Source organism: Peromyscus californicus, unplaced genomic scaffold (genome assembly GCF_007827085.1).
Source record: "Peromyscus californicus insignis strain IS unplaced genomic scaffold, ASM782708v3 Scaffold_7__1_contigs__length_154581171, whole genome shotgun sequence".
NCBI classification, from domain to species: domain Eukaryota; kingdom Metazoa; phylum Chordata; class Mammalia; order Rodentia; family Cricetidae; genus Peromyscus; species Peromyscus californicus.
In genome coordinates this window covers 95,612,359-95,636,733 of record NW_026294595.1, presented here as the reverse complement: position 1 = coordinate 95,636,733, position 24,375 = coordinate 95,612,359, and the positions used below count along the sequence as shown (strand labels likewise).

The 24,375-nt window shown below is 45.2% G+C and overlaps 1 protein-coding gene across 5 annotated transcripts in view; it reads right to left on the bottom strand.

Moving 5' to 3' along the window:
• Tubgcp4 (tubulin gamma complex associated protein 4) overlaps positions 1 to 24,375 on the bottom strand; it is a 40,637-nt gene that overhangs the window by 8,327 nt on the left and 7,935 nt on the right. For 3 of the 5 annotated variants that reach the window (XM_052723218.1, XM_052723215.1, XM_052723219.1), the window contains 8 exons: positions 20,784 to 20,863; positions 13,294 to 13,495; positions 8,178 to 8,343; positions 7,851 to 7,975; positions 3,166 to 3,216; positions 2,550 to 2,655; positions 1,090 to 1,197; positions 622 to 763 (listed from right to left, as the gene is read on the bottom strand). In XM_052723218.1, coding sequence (XP_052579178.1) covers positions 622 to 763; positions 1,090 to 1,197; positions 2,550 to 2,655; positions 3,166 to 3,216; positions 7,851 to 7,975; positions 8,178 to 8,343; positions 13,294 to 13,495; positions 20,784 to 20,863 — 980 coding nt within the window. The remainder of the gene's footprint in view (positions 1 to 621; positions 764 to 1,089; positions 1,198 to 2,549; positions 2,656 to 3,165; positions 3,217 to 7,850; positions 7,976 to 8,177; positions 8,344 to 13,293; positions 13,496 to 20,783; positions 20,864 to 24,375) is intronic. The other 2 variants (XM_052723217.1, XM_052723216.1) reach the window with 2 other exon arrangements.

The following is a 24,375-nucleotide window of genomic DNA, read 5'->3' as shown; positions in this document are numbered from 1 at the left end:
GAACTGTCTTAATCAGATTAGCCTGGGGGCAAATCTGTGGGGCATGTTTTTGATTGATGACTGATGTAGAAGGGCCCAGCCTACTGTGGGTGATACCACACCTGGACAGGTGGGTCTGGGATGTGTAAGAAAACAAACTGAGCAAACTGAGGAGCAAGTCAGTAAGAAGCACTCCTCTATGGTTTCAGCCTCTGTCCCTGAATGAATTCTATGCTGACTTCCCTCAATGAATAACTGCTATCTACACATATACACCAAATAAGTCCTTTCTTCCCAAGTTGCTTTTTTTTTTTTTTTTTGGTTTTTCGAGACAGGGTTTCTCTGTATAGCTTTGCGCCTTTCCTGGAACTCGCTCTGGAGATCAGGCTGGCCTCGAACTCACAGAGATCCGCCTGGCTCTCCCAAGTTGCTTTTTATCATAGTCTTTTTCACAGCAACAGAAAGCAAACTAGAACCCCTACCTAGCTCCTGAAGACAGGCGAGTCTGCAACTTCTGGCTTCCTACTGTAGAAACCAGCTGGATGACTAGCTTACTTCCACCAATCTTATTCCCGTTCACTTACTTCTTCCCTCGGATATAAGGTGGTAATACTTACTTGGGAGGAACTCAGAAATACTTACTTTTCCAAGACAGCTGGGGTGAAGAGAATATGCAGTGGCCACTGTACTTTGTAGGAGAGACCCAGAGCAGCCCAGCCGGAAGCAGGGGCTTCCCTGGGAGACGTTTCCCGAGAAGGCCCTTCTCTTGGCTGGGTGGCATCTGCTATGGTGAAGAAGATCATGAAAAATAACTTGGTTAATTACAACCAGAGAGAGCAAGATGAACTGCACACATAAAATGAGACATCAGTGGTGCTAAATCGCAGCACTGAGAGGCAACAAAGGTAGAGGGAAGGAACCTTCTGTGAGGGCAATCTCAAAAACAACCTATGGACAGAGCACCTGAACCCTTCTGGAATTACATTTGTTCTTGTACAAAATTAGAGAACTAGACAAGGTGATCCCTGAGGTCCAAAACTATAGTTTCTGTGGAGGGAGAATGATGAAAACCAGAAGATGCAGAGAAGAGGCAATTGGAGAATAACAAACCTTTGTGGTCCTTTCCATGATACTCGATTGTCAAGTGCAGCAGAGGAAGAAGGTTGTCATCATCTAGCAGCACCTTGTGTGCCGACTGTTGAAAGGCCACATTCACGTCTGGAAGAAAGAGCAAAGGAATGGAACAGTAGGGTTGGGCTAAGGCCAGGGTATCTGTGGCTTCTGTCTGACCAGCATTAATTCTCCTTGTCCTTGTTAGAGACAATCCTGAGAGAATCACCCCTGCTCAGTACAGTTCCTGTACTCAGCCGGGGTGGCAACACCCTATTCTTGGGGAGGCAGCATGATCAAATGGGCCATGACAGCTGACCTTTTGGCTGTTTTGTCTATAGTCTTGATCTGATAGTAGGCCAACCCAAAGGCTCTGTTCAGACTCCGAAAGAACGTAGCTCTTTTGAGATCAGTTTTAGTAGCATATAAATCTGGAAAGAACAGCAGTTGGGGGTTGAAAGACCCTTTCACAGGGGTTGCAAATCAGATATCCTGTATATCAGATATTGACATTATGATTCATAACAGTAGCAAAATTAGTTATGAAGTAGCAATGAAAATAATTTTATGGTTGGGTGTCACCACGACATGAGCAACTGTATTAAAAGGTCACAGCATTAGGAAGGTTGAGAACCACTGGGCTAGAGCCTGTCTTGCTGGCCAGCCAACAAGACGAAGATAATTAGGTTTTACCTAAAACTATCACCTCTGAGATAGTATGAGAATCAATAAATTCTATCATTTTTATTTATTTGCTTAAGTGAGTCCGAACTGGCTTTTCTGATATCTGTAACAAAAAAGTACAGTAGATATCTATTGTTTCATTAAACTATAAAAACAATAGCCCTCCATTTTCCTTCCCATTTTCTTTTTCTTGGCGTGGACCCTTACTACATTCTCTTGCCATGTCTGGATGGATGCAGTCATTAACTGGCCAAGGGAAGACACTTTGCTGAGGAGGCATATCCTAATGGCTCACTTTTTTATTGTTACAGTGATAGCCTTGTGACCTGGGGAGGGCCAATTAAAATAAAGCACTTCACTGGACTTCTTTAATTTGCTGCTAGAGACCAGGCTAGGCTGTTACAGAAGTCTTGGGTAGGAGGGTTCATCAAAGGTAAGAAGAAAAGTCTTAACAGTACTGAAGACCTTTGCTTTACTTGTTCTGCAACTGTTATACCCCAAGCACAAGGGAGCTTTAGATATAACTAGGGTTTCCCAGGTTAGGTCTCTGTCATTTATAAGACAGAAACAGGTTGTGGTGGCTAGAGCACTGGTACTTAAGAGCACTGGCTACTCTTGCAGAGGACCCAGGTTCCCTTCCACACACCCACATGGCAGTTCACAAACCCTTGTGACTCAAGTTCTGGCTCTTCTGGCCTTTGTAGCCAAACATACAACACACAACAAACACCTGTAACTTGAGCAAGCTGTTTATTCTAGGGCCATAGGACAATTACCATGTTCTGTCACTGCAGTGGGTGGTGTTTTTAACATGTGTTGAGCTGTGTCAATGAAGGCCTGGAACAGTTCTCCTCGTCCCAGAAGGTAAAAGTCTTTAATGATCTGAGGAAAGAATTTCAATGTACAATTCAGTAAATCAGAGCCTGGAGGCCCTTACTACCCTAAGAAAATCAGACACATAGGGGCTGATGCTCAGTCTGAGGGACACAGGCTTCATTTTTTTATGGTTTTTCGAGACAGGGTTTCTCTGTGTAGTTTTGGTGCCTGTCCTGGATCTCGCTCTGTAGACCGGGCTGGCCTTGAACTCACAGAGATCCGCCAGGCTCTGCCTCCCGAGTGCTGGGATTAAAGACATGCTCCATCACCGCCCGGCTACAGGCTTTGTATTTTAAAGATGCATACAGAGCAGCCCTTCAAAACACAACTCTTTGTGTTTGATGGCATTTAGATCACAACATAAGAGAGTAACTTGAATCTTTATAGAGTTCAGAAGATTTGTAGCATCAAATAAAATTTCCTCACCTGAGTAATAACAAATGAGTCTACTGTGGGAGTCTAGGCAAGAGTGCTTCCCACAATCATTTCAAGATTGAAAAGAGTATCAGTTATTACCTTCAGCTGACCCAGTAAGTCTGACTCCTCTACCATTAGCTTCCAGAGGTGCTGTGACAAGATTAAACAAACAAACGTAAGTTCATTACACTGAACCCAAGTTTAGCTAACCCTAGTAATGAACAGATAGTTACACAGAAACAAAACAAAAACCTATACAAGACAAAAATGTCCTGAAACTGATGCTAATAACTGCACATACAACTGTGAAATTAAAAACCACTGGATTGAGTACCATTTTTAAATACCTACAATGTTGTTTGTGTGAATTTTGTCTCAATCAACTTTTTAAAAAGCGTGAATGTAGCCAGTGTTACGGTGCATGCCTTACATCCCAGCACTTGGGAGGCAGAGGTAGGAGATCACTGTGGGTTCAAGGCCCGTCTGGTCTACAGGGTGAGGAGTTACAGGATGGGCAGAGTCTCTACCTAATGAGACCCTATCTCAAAAAAGCATGAGTATGCCGGGCGGTGGTGGCGCACGCCTTTAATCCCAGCACTCGGGAGGCAGAGCCAGGCGGATCTCTGTGAGTTCGAGGCCAGCCTGGGCTACAGAGTGAGTTCCAGGAAAGGCGCAAAACTACACAGAGAAACCCTGTCTCGAAAAACCAAAAAAAAAAAAAAAAAAAAAAAAAAAAAAAAAAAAAAAAAAAGCATGAGTATAACTTACTAAATTAAATTTAAGTAAAATTACCTCGAGAGATGAAGAAAAAGCATTGGATAGAATTCTCCATTTGCTCATTTTTTTTTTGTTGTTTGTTTTGGTTTTTTTGGTTTTTCAAGACAGGGTTTCTCTGTGTAGCCCTGGCTGTCCTGGCATTTGCTCTGTAGATCAAATGCCTGGCTGGCTTCGAACTCAGAGATCCTCCTGCCTCTACTCCTGAGTGCTGGGATTAAATGTGTGCACCACCACCCTCCCGGCTTGTTTATGATTTATGGTACATGCCTGTCATCCAGCACTGGGAGACTGCAGCAGGAAGATGACCGTCTAGTTCCAGGCCAACCTTGCTTATGCAGCAAAATCTTTTTTTTTTTTTTTTTTTTTTTAAAGGACTGGAGAGATGGCTTATCAGTTAGAATACTGCTGCTCTTCTAGTGGACATAGGTTTGATTCCCAACACCCACAAGGTGGCTCACAACCATCTAACTCCAGTTCCAGAGAATCTGACACCCTCATCTGGCCTCTAAGGACACCAGGCAGGCATGTGATGCACAGATATATATGCAGGCATAACACCCATACATGTAAAAAAAAAATCATACAACTTATACATGCATTGAAATACTACATGAGATGCTGGAGAGATGTCTCAGTGATTAAGAACACGGACTGCTCTTCCAGAGGACCCAGATTCAATTCCCAGCACCCACAAGGCAGCTCACAACCGTCTGTAATTCCAGTTCCAGGGGACCCAGTACCCATGGGAAAACACCAATGCACATAAAAATGAATAAATTAAAAAAACCCTGAAATACTACATGATTTTCCATTTATATATAACTGGCCTTTATGTAAAGTTAGTACGTCTTAATATTTAAATAAGATGGAAGAAAAAGAGAAAGACAAGTAAAAATGACCTAAATAATTTAAAAATTAAGGGAAATAAGAAACAAAAGCTGGTTCTAATTAGTTTATTAATCTTAATAAGAGTCTAAAAATACTAAACAATAATGAGAAAAACTAGGGCTAGTGCAATGGTTCAGTGAAGAGCGAGCTTGCTAAGCAAGCAGAAGGACCGGAGTTCCGATCTCTCACATGTACTCTAACTCTGGGTATCGTGGCTCATGCCTACAGCCCAATGCCGGGAGACAGCTACAGAAGGAGATCCTGGGGACCCTGAGGACTCACTGGCAGCCAGGCTAGCCCAAATGGAGAACGCTTGGTTCTGTGAAAGACGCACGGTGGAGAGTGAAAACAGAAGATAACAGAAGCTGACCTCTGGGGCGACTGTGCATGTGCACATACACATGCAACAAAAACACAAACACACAAACTGATTTTTAAAAGACAAAACTTAAGTAAACAAAACATAATTTCAGACAAGTGAGTATTTAAAAAGTTGGCAAACTAATCACTCAACTTGACTTTTCTATCCGAGGGAATAAAACTTAATTCTCTGGGGCCAGCAAAAACGGGAAACACACACACACACACACCTCCAACATGTTAGGATCTCAGCTGGGGTGCTGACCTAGCCTTCTGCAGGTCAGAGAAACTGAAGAGGAGATGCAGAACAGGCAAACCACTAGACAGACAGACAGACACATGAGGACTTTTTTGAGAGCTCCAGCAGCAATGCTTGGAAAACGTCGTTCACTATTATTGTAAATACCAGTAACACTGCCCAGTGAGGGGCTAGAAACTCCAAGAGTTCATACAACTCACAGATGGTGAGGAATGCGGTGGCTGTGAAGGCAGCAATCAGAACTCTGCTCAACAGCAGCAGCAGGTCTCCGGACACCTAGTCCCCAGGACTTTGCCTCCCAACGCTCACTCAGGCATGGCTTTGCCAACCGCCCTGCCATGTTCCATGAGTTCCAATGCTGCCTGTTGGTCCCCTCGTATGGGCCCCCACAGTTACAATAAGAAATTTTATGGTAATTTAATTTTAAACATACTGGTAAAGCTTTCCTTCCTGAAGAAAGCTTACCTTAGATCACTTTTTAGATAGGAAATAACCTAATATAAACTTTTAACAAAAACAACAACAAAGGAACAAGACAGACAGATAATAGTCTTACTTAGCTAATGAATGCAGATACAAAAATTAGATCCAAAGCAAGAACACTCCACTAACACAGGAGGCAGCTGGTAAAACTGAACATCCCTTACGATAAAAAACTCCGTCAACTAGAAGAGAATTCTTCAACAAACTTCTGTTCTAGAAGACTACAGTAAATGTTATAGTAATGCAGGAACAACTGTGGAATCTCCAGGAGTCAAGAAATCAGAGACATCCGTTATCACCTCTACTGTTTGACATACTTTATACCAAGCCCAGCTGACTAATGCATCAGTAAAGAACCTAGCTGAAAAGTGTATTGGAGGAGGGGGGAGGTTTAAACATTGGAGGAAATGTTGTAAAACACTTATTATTTTCAGATGATGTCATCTTTAATACATCTTTAAAAAATTTATAGGATGCTGGGCGGTGGTGGTTCAGGCCTTTAATCCCAGCACTTGGGAGTCAGAGGCAGGTCACTCTCTGTGAGTTCGAAGCCAGCCTGGTCTACAGAATGAGTTCAAGGACAGCCAGGGCTACACAGGAAACCTTGTTTCAAAAAACCCAAACAAAACAAAACAAACAAACCAAAAAAAAAAAAAAAACCCACACTATTAGCACCCCAAATGTTGTGGAATATTTGTTTAACTATGCAAAGATGTTTGCATTTGTTTAATTATGTAAAGATGTGTCTAAGGCATCTGACTGGTCTACTAAAAAGCTGAATGGCCAATAGTGAGGGAGGAGGTATGGGCAGAACTTCAGGGCAGGGAGAGTAAGTAGGAGAAGGAACTTAGGCTGGGGGAAGAAAGAAAAGAGACACCATGGAGATCCCAGGGACTGGCCAGCCAGACACGGAGAAAGCAGGAAAAGTAAGAGATACAGAATATAAGAAAGGTAAAAAAACCAAAGGCAAAATGTAGATCAACAGAAACAGCTTAAATTAAGTTAAAAGAGCTAATGGGACAAGCCTCAGCTAAGGCCAAGCATTCATAATTAATAATAAGTCTCTGTGTTTTTATTTGGGAGCTGGTTGGTGGCCCAAAGAAAATTCCAACTACACCCAAAGTTAATGGGAATCTGTAAGATTAGCCATCAATAAATTAGTACTACTATTTCTCTATATAACCAACAAACTGAAGATATAATTTAAACCAAAACTCTTACATACACAAAATTTCTAAAAACCTTATTGTCAAAATAATGATATATATACAGAATAGTACCTAAATCATAAGCTTTCATCTTAAAGTTTACAATGAACACACCAATGTAAGTACCCTCAGCTCAAGAAGTGCTAGTACCTGGAAGCCCTACTCATCCCTTCCCACTTGTCTCAAGGGCTGGACCACCACCATTCTGTCTCCTTGGCTTTCCTTCTAAGATTCCTGTGTACAAGTGAAATACATGGTTGATACTAAAACACAACACAACACACACACACACACACACACACACACACACACACACACACAAAGGTTTTCCTCCTAAGATTCTCCTGTACAAGTGAAATACATGGTCAATACAAAAACACAACACACACTCAGAGCTTTTCATCACCCAAATTCATGAATGTTAGAAAATATAAACAAGACTTCTCCTTTAGTTAATTAAATTAACTAATTAAAACAAACCTGTGGAAGGGTGAATTCTACCCTTATTTTAAAAACAAAAGGAGTTCTTTACTCATTTTCTGCGTAAGGGTGTTTGCCTACATGTGTGTCTGTATACAACATGTCTGTCTAGTGCCTGTGAGGGTCAGAAGAGAGCACTGGATACCCTAGAACTGGAATTACAGATAGCTGTGAGCCACTATGTGGGTCCTGGGTTAAATTCCTGTGCTCTTAACCACTGAGCCATCTCTGCAGCCCCATAGAAAGCTTGCTTGCTCTCTTTTTTCTACTTCTTGCCCTTTAATCCTCTCCAAACTCATTTCTTCTGAAACAATAGACAGAAGACAGACCTCAGCCACAGTGCTACGAATTCGATCCACCACCTGCTCAAAATCCACGAGGCTGAAGAGTGGCTGCTGCTTGAGCCGATGCAGCTCTGCAGCAAAAGTGTCCTCCTGGTTCTTCAAGATGGACCCTGTGGAGTGCAAAGGCACTATGGTCAGACAGGAGTCATCAGACAGGGTGGAGGGGCCACAGCTGCCCAGGCAAACCTATCAGAGCTGTTGGCTGCAGCAGTCCATCACTGTCACCAGCCACTCTAACCCAGCATGCTTTGGGCCAGCGTTGCAGACGAAGAGCCTTTGAGGATGTGGCCAACAGAACAAGGGGATTCTTACCTTTCCTCGTTAGGTTCACATTTTGATTCTCAAACATCTGGACAGATTCTCCAACAAAGAGGATTTTTTCAGCAACCCTCACTGGAATGTAGGATGGTAAAATCTCCACTCGCAGGGAAAACTGCTTTAGAGATGGGGCCAGCATGTTCTCTTCCTCAATTAGGCGCTAGTCAAGGAAATAACCCGTCACATGAAGTATGACAATAGGTCTTAGCTTCCCCAACCCATGAACTATGTTACTGGCAAGCAGGGTGTAAATCTGAAGTTGCACAGTTCTTAAATCATCAGTTCTGGAAATGCACTCCATTTTCATGGAGAGGAGTGGCAGGATGGGAAGCACTGAGTTTTGATTTTTAATTTACTTGTGTGTACGTGTGTATACAATGCATGTCCAGTGTGCACACACATGGGCCATGGCATACATGTGGAGGTCAGAGGACAACTGCAGGTGTTGGCCCTCACCTTCCTCCTTGAGACCAAGGTCTCCTTGTTCTGCTGTATATGCCAAGCTAGCTGGCCTTCAGGCTTGCAGGGATTCTCCTGGTTCTGCCTCCCATCTCACTGCAGAAGCACTGAGAATACAGATGTTGACACTACAGCATCTGTCTTTAACATGGGTTCCGGGAGTTTGAACCCAGGTCCTCACATCTGCACAAGCACTTGCCCTATGGAGTCAATCCCTCGCCTAGCACTGAGTTTTTAAATATAAGGCTTTACTACTGTGCCAGGGGGGCAAATGATCAGCTTCTTCGTTTGTACAATTCCATGAGTTGATTGTTATTCTCTAGGTCTCGTATATAGATGTCTGCTCTGTCAAGACATATCCCAGACTCTTCTCTCTTGTTGTACATTTTTCAGAGATAACATCTTACGTGGCTTCACTGGGCATCATAACAGACTGTTTTTTTTTTTTTTTGTTTGTTTGTTTGTTTGTTTGTTTTTTGGTTTTTCGAGACAGGGTTTCTCTGTGTAGCTTTGCGCCTTTCCTGGAACTCACTTGGTAGTCCAGGCTGGCCTCGAACTCACAGAGATCCGCCTGCCTCTGCCTCCCGAGTGCTGGGATTAAAGGCGTGCGCCACCACCGCCCGGCTATAACAGACTGTTTTAACAGGCCTGCAAATATAAACGCTGTGGAACGTCTACTAGACATGATGCAGAAAACCTCTCTCTTGCAGCTTCCTATAGGCCACAGATTTAAAACTTCTAAGTTGTTACTGATTATTCCATGCTTAGCTTCAGAGCAAGCTATACCACTCTTCCAGGCTGAGCCCACTGGACATTTTTCACAGGCTCCTTAAACTCAACACATCCCATATTTGACCTTGGGCTGGGAATGTAGCTCAGAGGTAGGGCACTTGCCTGGCTGAAGATTTGATGCTCACAAAAACAAACACCAGCAACAGGCATTGTCTGTCATCACTACTCACCTCGTGCCTAACTGCTAAAGGCTAAAACTTTTCTCTTGATTCACAGCCAATCCTAAAGGGCTATAGATTCCATTTTCTAAACACCTCTCAGTCTTCTCTATCTGCCCCCAAATTCATGGTTACCATGCTTGGAATTATTATTTTCCACCTAAGAATCCCCGAGACTCTATTAACTAGTCTATTTGCCTCTACTCTTAACTTTTGCTTTAGTTTTTGAGACAGCTCAGGCTGGCTTAGAACTCCCTATGTAGACCGGGGCGGCTTCAAACTTGGGGTAATTCTCCTGTGCCTGATTCCTGGGTGCTGAGATTACTAGTCTCATTCTGTCAGCCAGACTGGTCTTAAACTGACGGTGCTCCCCCTGCTTTAGCCTGTCCTATAAGGAACTGTGATCACACGTATGCACCACCATGCTCAGCTTCTGATCTTGGTTTTTAAGAAATGGTTCCCATATAGCACCTAAAATGACATAAGGTCTGTCACTCCTTCCCTGGAATTATCCAGCTGCTCTTACTCAGCTCTTTAGACATAAAGTCTGTCACTCCTTCCCTGGATTATCCGGCTGCTCTTAATCAGCTCTTTACACGCTCGGTTTAAACTCTTTCTGTTCACAAGGACCCTCAGGATTTTGCTGCTGATTCACTCAGCTCTGTCATCTACTGCCACCTCCCTTAACCCTCTACCCCACACACCAAACACTTCAGCTTTACTTGACCATTTCAGCTGAAATTCAAATGGTCCCTCCAATAAGCCTTGTCCTTAATAGCCTTTACCATTGTACACAATCCCTGGATATGTTGTGACCTGTCTTATCAAATTGCAATTTAGAAAGACATCCCACTGAAAAGTCTTCTCTAGTTTTAAAACCCTACCTCAAGACCTTCTAAGAACAGCTGCGCTCTTTTGTGGAGCATCTGGTAACTGTAATGTAACTGCTTACTTTTCTCAATTTTCCATCAAATTATACGCTTCTTAAGGATAAGAACTACATTTTGTCTATGTAGTTGGACACCTATAAGACTGCCCTGCACATAACAGACATTCAATGAACATAATGAGCCAATGGATGAAGAAATGAATGTGGACAATGTAAGACTCTGAGGAGTCTATTTGTAACTCCACACTACATGAAAAGCTACAGGGAGCTCATATTTGCATAGAAAAAACTTATCACTAAACTTGTAAATGTACGTACTGTAGAAAGGAGAAATAAGGATTTCAAAATCACTTTCTACTTTGCAGTCTCTAATTTAGAGAAAGTCCAGTGTTTCCTGGAAGGCAGCCAGGCAGGTGTCTCAACGAGTGCCTGCCCTGGGCTTCCTGCCGTGCCCTCCCCACCAGGGCTTCCCACCATGCCCTCCCCACCAGGGCTTCCCACCATGCCCTCACCACCAGGGCTTCCCGCTGTGCCCTCCCCACCAGGGCTTCCCACCATGCCCTCACCACCTGGGCTTCCCGCTGTGCTCTCCCCACCAGGGCTTCCCACCATGCCCTCACCACCAGGGCTTCCCGCTGTGCCCTCCCCACCTGGGCTTCCCGCCGTGCCCTCCCCACCAGGGCTTCCCGCTGTGCCCTCCCCACCAGGGCTTCCCGCCGTGCCCTCCCCACCAGGGCTTCCCGCTGTGCCCTCCCCACCTGGGCTTCCCGCCGTGCCCTCCCCACCAGGGCTTCCTGCTGTGCCCTCACCACCTGGGCTTCCTGCTGTGCCCTCACCACCAGGGCTTCCCACCATGCCCTCACCACCTGGGCTTCCCGCTGTGCCCTCACTACCAGGGCGTCCCACCATGCCCTCCCCACCAGGGCTTCCCGCTGTGCCCTCCCCACCAGGGCTTCCCACCATGCCCTCACCACCAGGGCTTCCCGCTGTGCCCTCACCACCAGGGCTTCCCGCTGTGCCCTCACCACCTGGGCTTCCCGCTGTGCCCTCCCCACCAGGGCTTCCCGCTGTGCCCTCCCCACCAGGGCTTCCCACCATGCCCTCACCACCTGGGCTTCCCGCCGTGCCCTCCCCACCAGGGCTTCCTGCTGTGCCCTCCCCACCAGGGCTTCCCGCCGTGCCCTCACCACCTGGGCTTCCCGCCGTGCCCTCACCACCTGGGCTTCCTGCTGTGCCCTCCCCACCAGGGCTTCCCGCCGTGCCCTCACCACCTGGGCTTCCCGCCGTGCCCTCACCACCTGGGCTTCCTGCTGTGCCCTCCCCACCAGGGCTTCCCGCCGTGCCCTCACCACCAGGGCTTCCCACCATGCCCTCCCCACCAGGGCTTCCCACCATGCCCTCACCACCAGGGCTTCCCGCTGTGCCCTCCCCACCAGGGCTTCCCACCATGCCCTCACCACCTGGGCTTCCCACCATGCCCTCACCACCAGGGCTTCCTGCTGTGCCCTCACCACCTGGGCTTCCCACCATGCCCTCACCACCTGGGCTTCCCGCCGTGCCCTCACCACCAGGGCTTCCCGCCGTGCCCTCCCCACCAGGGCTTCCTGCTGTGCCCTCACCACCTGGGCTTCCTGCTGTGCCCTCACCACCAGGGCTTCCCACCATGCCCTCACCACCTGGGCTTCCCGCTGTGCCCTCACTACCAGGGCGTCCCACCATGCCCTCCCCACCAGGGCTTCCCGCTGTGCCCTCCCCACCAGGGCTTCCCACCATGCCCTCACCACCAGGGCTTCCCGCTGTGCCCTCACCACCAGGGCTTCCCGCTGTGCCCTCACCACCTGGGCTTCCCGCTGTGCCCTCCCCACCAGGGCTTCCCGCTGTGCCCTCCCCACCAGGGCTTCCCACCATGCCCTCACCACCTGGGCTTCCCGCCGTGCCCTCACCACCAGGGCTTCCTGCTGTGCCCTCCCCACCAGGGCTTCCCGCCGTGCCCTCACCACCTGGGCTTCCCGCCGTGCCCTCACCACCTGGGCTTCCTGCTGTGCCCTCCCCACCAGGGCTTCCCGCCGTGCCCTCACCACCTGGGCTTCCCGCCGTGCCCTCACCACCTGGGCTTCCTGCTGTGCCCTCCCCACCAGGGCTTCCCGCCGTGCCCTCACCACCAGGGCTTCCCGCCATGCCCTCCCCACCAGGGCTTCCCACCATGCCCTCACCACCAGGGCTTCCCACCATGCCCTCCCCACCAGGGCTTCCCACCATGCCCTCCCCACCAGGGCTTCCCACCATGCCCTCCCCACCAGGGCTTCCCACCATGCCCTCACCACCTGGGCTTCCCACCATGCCCTCACCACCAGGGCTTCCTGCTGTGCCCTCACCACCTGGGCTTCCCGCCGTGCCCTCACCACCAGGGCTTCCCGCCGTGCCCTCACCACCAGGGCTTCCCACCGTGCCCTCACCACCTGGGTTTCCCACCGTGCCCTCACCACCTGGGCTTCCCGCCGTGCCCTCACCACCTGGGCTTCCCACCGTGCCCTCACCACCAGGGCTTCCCGCCGTGCCCTCCCCACCAGGGCTTCCTGCCGTGCCCTCCCCACCAGGGCGTCCCACCACGCCCTCCCCACCTGGGCTGCACCCTCCCCACCTGGGCTTCCCGCCACGCACTCCCCACCTGGGCTGCACCCTCCCCACCTGGGCTGCACCCTCCCCACCTGGGCTGCACCCTCCCCACCTGGGCTGCACCCTCCCCACCTGGGCTGCACCCTCCCCACCTGGGCTGCACCCTCCCCACCTGGGCTTCCCGCCGTGCCCTCACCAGGTCCTGCAGCTCTCTCAGCTGCTTTCCTGTCAGCCCTCCAATCCCCAGATCCTCTTCATCCTCTTCCGCCTGGGCACTGGTATTACCAGAAGATGGACCCTGTTTGATAAAGAACTCTTCATGCTGGTCCAAGAGGAGTCCATGCAGCATCCAGGCTGAGAGCTGTTTATACATGACTCCATGGCATACAGCCAGGATTCTGAGGAGACAAGGAACCAAGAGCCTTACCAGTCCACTTAAGAGAATACCAAGACTCGCCACTGCCAGAGATCATGCTTGAAATTCTGACAGGACACACAGAGCTTGAGATTTTAGTGAGTCATGGGGGAAACAAGGTAAAAATAACTGTGTTAATTTAATTGCTAACCGACAGACTGATTAAGTCCAACCTGTACTATATAATTGATTAAGCTCAGGAAATGTTCTTTTAGGACAAAAAATTTGTTCTGTGTGTAAATTTCAAAACAGATGAGACTTATATAAGTGGATGTAATGGAGTCACATTTTACTTAACACGGCCTTGAATTTATTTTCTTCTTCTTGGAACTGCCTAAGGAAAAAGATTCAATGTGAATACCAAGTTGACAGTATATTATATCTCAGTAAAACGCAGAAATCAAAATAAAATGCAGGAAGGTAGTTGGAGAATGGACATTGAGATGGTTTAATGGGTGGCCAGCATAAAAACACAGTAACGGCCCAGTGATAAGTATTTTGAAAATTCCTGGTAGTGGGTAACTCTGCCAATGCAATAAGCCATTTCAAGCTAAATTAAAACTCCAGATTTGCCGGGTGGTGGTGGCGCATGCCTTTAATCCCCGCACTCAGGAGGCAGAGCCAAGCGGATCTCTGTGAGGTCAAGGCCAGCCTGGTCTACAGAGCGAGATCCAGGACAGGCACCAAAACTACACAGAGAAACCCTGTCTCGAAAAACCAAAAACCAAAACAAAACAAACAAAAAACCGAAACAGGACTACAGCTTAAATCACATATTGACCCTCACACACCAATAGTGGAAAACTTCAATACCTCACTCTCACCAAAAGACAGGTCATCCAGACAAAAAATAAAAACACTGGAGCTAACCAAATGGATGTTATAAACCAAATGGATTTAAATATAGTTACATAACATTTCACACAAACACAAGAATATACCTTCTTCTCAGCACCTCATGGAACCTTCTCCAAAACTGACCACATACTTGCACACAAAGCAAGTCTCAACAGATAAAAGAAAATTGAAATAAAACCCTGCAACCTATCTGACCACTACAGATTAAAACTGGATATCCTCTGGGCGGTGGTGGCTCATGCCTTTAATCCCAGCACTCGGGAGGCAGAGCCAGGCGGATCTCTGTAAGTTCGAAGCCAGCCTGGTCTACACAGCGAGATCCAGGACAGGCACCAAAACTACACAGAGAAACTCTGTGTCAAAAAACAAAAAAACAAAAAACAAAAAACAAAAAAACAAACACACACAAAAAAAACCCCAAAACAAAAAACTGGATATCAACAACAACATAAAGAACAGAAAGCTTACAAACTCATAGAAACTGAACAACTTACTACTGAATGAAAAATGGGTCAAGAAAGAAATTAAAGATTTTCTAGAATTGAATGAAAATGAATGCACACATATCCAAACTTCTGGGACACAAGAGGAGGCAAGTTCCTAACACTAAGTGCTTCTTCCCTTGATGAACCACATGGTTAAGTGCTCTAGCCATCTTGGTAGAACCCTACTGCCACATACTAAGCCTTGTGATAGGAGCATGCCACTTAATGCAAATTTGTCCCCCAGACTTCCTAATCCTATATATTCCTTATACTCTGGAATTAAGTGGAGCTGATTCACGGAAGTCTGTCTCCTGGAGGGCTGTCTCCATTCATGCTCACAGCTGTCTTGAACCCTGTTCCCTCCACCCTTGTGGACCAATGCAGCCAACACTCCCAAGGAGGAAGAAGCAGAGCCACACTAGAGCAGTAAGACAACTGAAGGAGATCAATTAGAAAAAGAGAGGTCAAAGTATCTTTATTTGCAAATGATATGATAGTGTGACCCTAAAATTCCACTGGGAAACTCCTATAGCTGATAATACTTTCAGGAAAGTAGCTGGATACAAAATTAACTCACAAGAATCAGCCTTCCTATATACAAATGACAAACAGACTGAGAACAAAATCAGGGAAACAACACCTTTCCAAACAGCCTTAAATAATATAAAATATCTTGGGGTAACTCTAACCAAGCAAGTGAAAGACTTATATGATAAAAACTTTAAGACACTGAAGAAAGAAACTGAAGAAGATATCAGAAGATAGAAAGAGAATCCATGCTCACTGATTAGTAGGATTAATACAGTAAAACTGGCCATCTTACCAAAAGCAATCTACAGATTCTGTGCAATCCCCATCAAAATTCCAACACAGTTCTTCATGGACCTTGAAAGGACAATACTCAATTTCATATGGAAAAACAAACAAAAAACCCAGGATAGCTACAACAATTCTGAATAATAAAAGAGGTATCACTATCCCCAATTTCAAGTTTTACTACAGGGCTATAGTGATAAAAACAGCCCAGCATTGGTACAAAGACTGGCATGCTGATCAATGGTATCAACTTGAAGACCTAGACATAAATCATAAATCCACATATTGTTGGACATCTGATTTTTGACTAAAAAAAAAAAAAGCTAAAAATACATACTGGATAAAAAAAAAAAGCATCTTCAACAAATGGTGCTGGTCAAACTGGATGGCTGCATGTAGAAGAATCTAAATAGACCCATACTTATCACCCTGCACCAAACTCAAGTCCAAGTGGATCACAGACCTCAAAAGAAAACCAGATGCACTGAAATGTGATAGAAAGTGTGGAATAGCCTTGAACTCATCAGCACAGGAAGACTTTCTGAACAGAACACTGTGAGCACAGGCACTAATATCAACAAGAAACTTAAAAGCCTCCACACAGCAAAGGACAGCATTATTTGGACAAAGCAGCAATCTACAGAATGCAAAAAAGATTTTAACCAACTACACATCTGATTGAGGACGAATATCCAAAATACATAAAGAACATCTCCCCAAAACAAAGAAAACAACAATAACAAACCAACTAGGTATCAAGAAGTAACCCAATTGTTTTAGTTACAATTGCTATGATGAAACTCCATGACCAAAAACAACAGGGGAGGAGAGGGTTTATTCAGTTTCTGCTTCCACATCACAGTTCATCACCAAAGGAGGTCAGGACAGGAACACAAGCAGGGCAGGGCAGGAACCTGGAGGCAGGAGCTGATGCAGAGGCCATGGAGGAGTGCTGCTTAATAGCTTGCTCCTCATGGCTTGCTCAGCCTGCTTTCTTTCTTTTCTGTTTGTTTTTTGAGACAAGGTTTCTCTGTGTAGTCCTGGCTGTCCTGGAACTCACTCCATAGACCAGGCTGAACTCAAACTCACAAAGATCTGCCTGTCTCTTTGGAATTAAAGGTGTGCACTACCACTGCAGCTTTTATTCTTTATTCATTCTCTCTCATTCTCTCTCTCTCTCTCTCTCTCTCTCTCATTCTCTCTCATTCTCTCTCTCTCTCTCTCTCTCATTCTCTCTCTCTCTCATTCTCTCTCTCTCATTCTCTCTCTCTCTCTCATTCTCTCATTCTCTCTCTCATTCTCTCTCTCTCTCTCATTCTCTCTCTCACATTCTCTCTCATTCTCTCTCTCTCTCATTCTCATTCTCTCTCTCTCTCATTCTCTCTCATTCTCTCTCTCTCATTCTCTCTCTCTCTCATTCTCTCTCTCTCTCTCATTCTCTCTCATTCTCTCTCTCTCTCTCTCTCTCTCATTCTCTCTCTCTCTCTCATTCTCTCTCTCTCTCTCATTCTCTCTCTCTCATTCTCTCTCTCTCATTCTCTCTCTCTCTCATTCTCTCTCTCTCTCTCATTCTCTCTCTCTCTCTCTCATTCTCTCTCTCTCTCATTCTCTCTCTCTCTCTCATTCTCTCTCATTCTCTCTCTCTCTCTCTCTCTCATTCTCTCTCTCTCTCTCTCTCTCTCTCTCTCTCTCTCTCTCTCTCTCTCTCTCTCAGCCTGCTTTCTTATAGAACCCTAGACCACCAGCCGAGGGATGGCACCACCTACAATGGCCTGGGTCATCCTCTGTGGGAGCCCGTTCTCGGGTTCCTCGTGGCTTTACCCAGCAGGTCCGCATAGAGAGGATGATTAGACCACGGGCCTAAGTGCAGGTGTCTGAGATGGTCTGCACTTGGCTGTGCTGGGGGAGGAGGTCTTTTGCTCCACCCCCTGGCATCTCTATAAAAATCCTGCCTGGGGCAGAGACAGTTCGGGGCCCGTTGGAATAGGTTCCAGGCCCTCTCGAGGCTATCCTTTATTTTCTATCTGTTTATCTCCGCAATAAATCCTTCTATCTAATATTTCCTGCTGCTCGCACTCAAGAAAACTCTGGGGAACTGTGGGGGTGGTTGGGTAAACGCCCCACAATCCTCCATCAACCACTAATCAAAAACAATGCATCACAGGCTTGCCTATAGCAGATCAGTTTCTCAATTGAGGCTCCCTCCTCTTTGATGGCTCTAGCTTGTGTCAAGTTGATATAAAACTAGCCAGTACACCAATTTAAAAAAATGGGTACAGATCTAAACAGAGAATCCTCAAAAGTGGAAACTCAAATGACCGAGAAACACCTAAAGAAATGTTCAACATCCTTAGCCATCAGGTAAATGCAAATCAAAACTAGATCTTGTTAGGAAAGCGAAACAGGATAGTGATGGACGGATGGGGAGGCCTGGCATGGGAGGACCAAGTAGGGAGGTGGAGACAAGAGGGGGACAAGGGAGGGCACATGGGCAGAGACGGCTAAAATAAGGGCCATCTGAGGGAGAGTGTAGAAACCTAACCCAGTACAAGTTTCCTAAAACATATACATATATGAAGGCGACCTAAATGAAACTGCTAAATATTGGGGGAGACATCTCTTGTCACCAAATGAAGCTTTCAGTACGGGGACTGGCTTACATTTAATTGAGTCGTTGGCCAAAAGGGTGCTATGGGAATCCTTAAACAACCCAGGTTGTTGCCAAGACTATAGGTTGCTCACTACAAACTAACAGCAAAGCTCCATTACTGAAGACTCCTATACAACTCACTGAAACATGGAAAAGTCAAGGTGGTGCCTACATAAAGAAGAAAGGAAAGGGAGTGTGAAAGGCCTCAGAGTCCATCTACCACAATTTTGTCATGAGTGCTTGTCCTAGTAAGGGTTTCTATTGTGAAGAGACGCCATGACCATGGCAACTCTTATAAGTAAAACATTTAATGGGGTGGCTTACAGTTCAGAGGTTCAGTCCATTATCATCATGATGGGACATGGCAGCATGCACACAGACATGGTGCTGGAGAAATAGTCCAAAGTCCTACATTTTGCAGGCAACAGGAAGTGAACTGAGATACTGGGCAAGGCTTGAGCATATATAAGACCTCAGAGCCCACTTCCACAGTGACACACTTCCTCCAACAAGACCACACCTCCTAATAGTGCCACTCCCTTTGAGGGCCATTTTCTTGCGAACCACCACAATGCTATACTTTTTTTTAACTATGAGGAAAATGAAATAAGAACATATGGGCAGCCTTTGCTCACTCTACCTTTTCTTGAATGGATGACAATGGAACCCAGGGCCCTTGATAGACAAGTATTCTACTACTGAGTTACATATGCTGAACCCCTCTTTCTCTATTTTTATATAGTGATAATCATAAGACATACAATTTTATATCACATTTCATCATTAGAAAATATTTTATATATTGTGGCATTTATAAATTTAATGGCTATATAGTCTTCTGAGTGGATATTTAGCTTAAAAATTTTAAATTACTTTATTTACTTGTGTGTTTGTGTACATGTGTGTTGGCATGCCTTTCCCTTGTACCTCTGTGGAGGTCAGAGCACAATTTGCAGTTGTTCTCTTCCTCTACCATGAGTTCCAGGGAGAGATGTAGGTTGTCAACTTTGGCAGTCAACACCTTTATCAGCTGAGCTATCTCAACAGCCCTAGTTTTCCTTATACTCCTGAAAATTTTTAATTTCCTGATAGACGACACAGTAGTGAGTATGCTGGTGAATAATTCTTTTCTTCTTTTATATAATTTTCCTACTGGGCTGGTGAAATGGCTCAGTGGGTAAGAGCACTTACAAGGCAAGCATAAGTCTTGAGATTTTATTCCCTACACCTATGTAAAAGCTGTGCATGGCTGTGCATGACTATACCCCAACATTGGGGAACAGAGACAGGCAGATCCTGGGAGTCCATTGGTTAGCCAGGCTTAGTGAGAGACCCTGTTTTTTTTTTTTTTTTTGGTTTTTCGAGACAGGGTTTCTCTGTGTAGCTTTGCGCCTTTCCTGGAACTCACTTTGGAGACCAGGCTGGCCTTGAACTCACAGAGATCCGCCTGCCTCTGCCTCCCAAGTGCTGGGATTAAAGGCGTGCGCCACCACACCCGGCTGAGACCCTGCTTTAAAGGAATAAATTGAACGGGACCCTGTTTTAAAGGAATAAATTGAACGGTGACAGAGCAGGACACTAGATATTCTCTAATAGCCTCTTAGAGCACATGTACCTGTACACACATGTATATAAATGCAGAGACTACATGACACACAAATAATAAGTACTTTTGTTATGATAAAATTTCTAAGTATGTGGCATTACAGGATATAAAATATATATAAGTATAAATATTTTAAGGACGGTGATATGAAAAATACTGGCTATTCTTCTCCACACCACCACTTTACTTGCCCCTCCCATTTCCTTCCTCTCTCCTCCCTTCCCCTCCTCTCTTTTACCTTCTTAGCTTTCAACCCAGGCCTCTTTAAACTTTCCACATATCTGTGAATGATCTTGAACTCCTAATCTTCCTGTTTCTACCTTCCAAGTATTAGGCTTACAGGCATATACCACCATGTCTGGTGACTTCTAGGGCTTCTTTGTGTCTATATATGGGGTATGCGTGTTTGTGTGTGTGTGTGTGTGTGTGTGTGTGTGTGTGTGTGTGTGTGTGTGTGTGTATGTGGAGGCCAGAGGTTGACGTTGGGAATCTCCCTCAGTAACTCTCCACCTTATTTTTTGAAACATCATCTTTCACTCTACTTGGAGCATGCTAATTCAGCTAGGCTGGCAGGCCAGCAAGCTCCCAGGGATCCTATTCCTATGCCCCCAGTGCTGGGATTACAGATGCAAGCCATCACATCTGGCTTTTTAAATGGGTGCTAGGGATCCATTTAAGTCTTCTTACTTGCATGGCAAAGAGTTTACTTACTGAGCTATCTCCCCAGCCCTGGGGCTTTTCTATCCTAGTTAAAATTTTCCCAGAGGGAAACCAGATATGACCTGAAAATAAACATGACAAGTCAAATCACTCGACGCCTGCCTCTACCCCAATACTTGGGGAAGCCATGACTTACTTTTCCAGTGCACTTCGAACCGGAGGCAAACCCCCACAGCTATGTTTGTAAACTGTTTCCAGGATCTGACAGCCATGAATCTGTGGAAAATACAGTCGTGTCACTCGAGGTTACATAAACTTAAATTCTACAGCAACCAAGAAAGCACAGTCCAGTAGAGAAGGCTGATATGGTCTCTCACAAGATTTCTATATAATCATGCACAAACATAGACTTATGGTCTCTCACAAGATTTCTATATAATCATGCACAAACATAGACTCCCCTTCCCTCAGCATCATCAGTGTTACCTGTTGACTTAGTTAGGTTTTGGTGGTGGTGGTGCTGGTGGTTTTTAATATTTACTTACTTACTTACTCACTCACTTACTTACTTACTTACTTATTTATTTATTTATTTATTATGTGTGCAGTGTTCTGTCTGCGTGTACTTATTTATTTATTTATGTATTTATCCATCTATCTATCTATCTATTTATTTATTTATTTATTTATTATGTATGCAGTGTTCTGTCTGCATGTATGCCTGCATGTCACAAGACATATGATCTCATTATAGATGGTTGTGAGCCATCATGTGGTTGCTGGGAATTGAACTCAGGACCTCTGGAAGAACGGCCAGTGCTCTTAACCTCTGAGCCACCTCTCCAGGTCCTTAGTTTCTAATGCTGTAATAAAACACCATGATGAAAAGCAATTTGTTGGGGAAAGGTTTTATTTCAGCTTACAGTTTATAGGCCATCATGAAGGCAAGTAGGGGCAGGAACTCAAGGCAGGAATTGAAGCACAGGCCATGGAGGAATGTTGCTTACTGCCTGCCCCTCACGGCTTGCTTGGCCTGCTTTATCATACAGGACTACCTGCCCAGGTTGGCACTACCTGCAGTGAGCTGGGTTCTCCTGTATCAATCAATACCCAAGAAAATGCACTATAGATTTACCTACAGGTGATCTGATGGAGGTGTTTTCTTAATTAAGGTTCCTTTTCCCAAATGACTCTAGCTATGTCAAACAGGTAAAAATAAATAAATAAACAAACAAACAAATAACCAGGACACCTGTAAAGGTGACAGAAATGCAAATTTTGGAGGGTAAAGGCCAGATAACTATGGACCTACGGATTAACAAGCACTCCAGGTGACTCTAATATATATACTGGTTTGAGAACCAATTTACTGAAGAAACCAGTCATGGGGAGTTGGCATTTCAAAACCAAGGAAAAGTCTTTCTTTCATGATAAGGCTTAAGTCAGACTACTTATAGTAAGTAGTCTTATAGCTGTGCACTCCAGGCTTTTCTTACAAATCACTTTGAGGTATAGTTTGTATGCCCTAAATTTACATGTGTATCTTAAGTGTATTATTTAAGTGCTTTTAGTAAATTCACAATATTATACAACCATCACTATAATACAGTTTTACAATATTCCATTCTAAAACAATCCCCAAACTGGGTGGTGGTGGCACATGCCTTTAATCCCAGCACTCAGGAGGCAGAGACAGGTAGATCTGAGTTTGAGGTCAGCCTGGTCTACAGAGCCAGTTCCAGGATGACTAGGACTACACAGAGAAACCCTGTCTCAATAAACCAAAACAAAAAACCAACCCCCTTAGGTGAGCCTGTTTGCAATTCTCCCCTCAGCCCATGCTCTTGACCACTTAGTTTTTCGCTGTGGAGCACTAGCACACTAGTTCCTCTATCTCTGCCTGGCCAGATACGCAAGTGCACTCATCTAAGTCCCTCTACATGTTTCCTATTCTTCCTGTAGCTTTCAATGGAAGCTGAAAAATCAACTGAAATGTGCAGCTAGACATGGAATTCTGTGACTTCCTTACTAACTCCATTCATGTAGAAGGTTCCCTCCCACTCTGTGAACTTAATATAGCAGTTAAGGGCATGGTCTCTGAGTGACACAGACTCTGTCATTTAACTTGCTCTCTGTGACCCTGAGCATATGTAATCACATATGTAAAACCCTTAGCACAGTGCTGTAGAACAATCCTTTTCTACACTGTGAATATGTATTACTCTCATTAATTAATAAAAAGCTGACAGGCTGGTAGCTGGGCAGGAAGTTATCGGGAAAGCCAAACTCAGAATGATGGGAAGGAAGAGGGTGGAGTCAGGAGAGATGCCAGACAGCCACCCAGGAAGCAAGACATGCTAGAGGACAGGTAAAGACACGAGCCACGTGGCAATATATAGATTAATAAAAATGAGTTAATTTAAATGTAAGAGTTAGCTAGTAACAAGCCTGAGCTATTGGCCGAGCATTTATAATTCACAGTCAGCCTCTGAGTCAGTTATTTGGGACTGGGTGGTCAGGACAGGAAATGTCCACTTACAGCACAGTGCATGGTACAAAGCAATAAATACTGTGCTTTAACGGGGACAGTCAGCTCTGAAGCACTTTCCTACTGGCTTTGGCAGCAGAGAATCAATGTAGCAGAGCTTTAATTTTCTGTACTCATTGAAAAAGTAAGGCAACTACAAGGTAAGTCAACTGGCTAACTACACTCACCAAATAACCTAAGGCACAGATACAACAGCCAAAAACCATGGAAAACTGAGCTGAGCATGCTTAATTCATTTGTCTACTTAGTCCAATAATGGGTAAACAGAAGAAAATAATTTCTATAGTGTAGAATCTCTAAGCATTTTTTCTTCATAGAAAAGACAATCTTCTGACATGGGGGACTCTTTAACTGTTCAATGTGTGATGAAATGAATACAACAAGCTGGGTTTTGCCCAGTTGTAGTGATATTTTATCTGTGTACCCCAATAACGCTTATCTGAGGATCAGAGGAAAAAGCCAGCCACTACAGTAAACAGAAGTCAGACAATGGTAGCACACACCTTAATCCTAGCATTGGAGAGGCAAAGATCCATCTGGATCTCTGTGAGTTCAAGTCCACACTGGGAACAGAGCCAGGCATCGTGGCACACGCCTTTAATTCCAACACTAGTTAACCATAAAGGTCTGGAAGTCTATACAGATAGACAGGATATGATAGAGCTGGGCAGAGAGAGATGGCAGGGGACAGAAAGGCATATAGACATGGGTATACAGAAAGTAGGTCTCTTTGGAGGCTGAGGAGCCGATAAGGTGAGGTTGGCTGTGGCTTGTCCTATTCATCTGATCTCTCGGTTTTCACCCCAATATCTTACATTCAGTAATTCTTAACTCTCAGGAAACCTTCTTTCTTTTTTAAGAAATAAGCTTCCTGTCTATATCCAAAGCCAGTGGTTCCAAACCCTTAGTGCAGCCAGCTCTCACCTCCAAACACCCTTTTCTCTGACCTCAGCAACATTCTTAGGTAGACCCACTTAGTCGACTTTTTTGTTGTTGTTTTTTAAGAAAGTTTCTCTTTGTTCTATCCTGGAACACACTATGTAGACCAGGCTGGTCTCAAACTCAGAGATCTACCTGCCTTTGCGGCCCAAGTGCTGGGATTAAGGCGTGTGTCACCAACCATCACCTGGCTACTCTGCTTCCTTTTTTTTTTTTGTTTTTCGAGACAGGGTTTCTCTGTGTAGCTTTGTACCTTTCCTGGAACTCGCTTTGTAGACCAGGCTGGCCTCGAACTCACAGA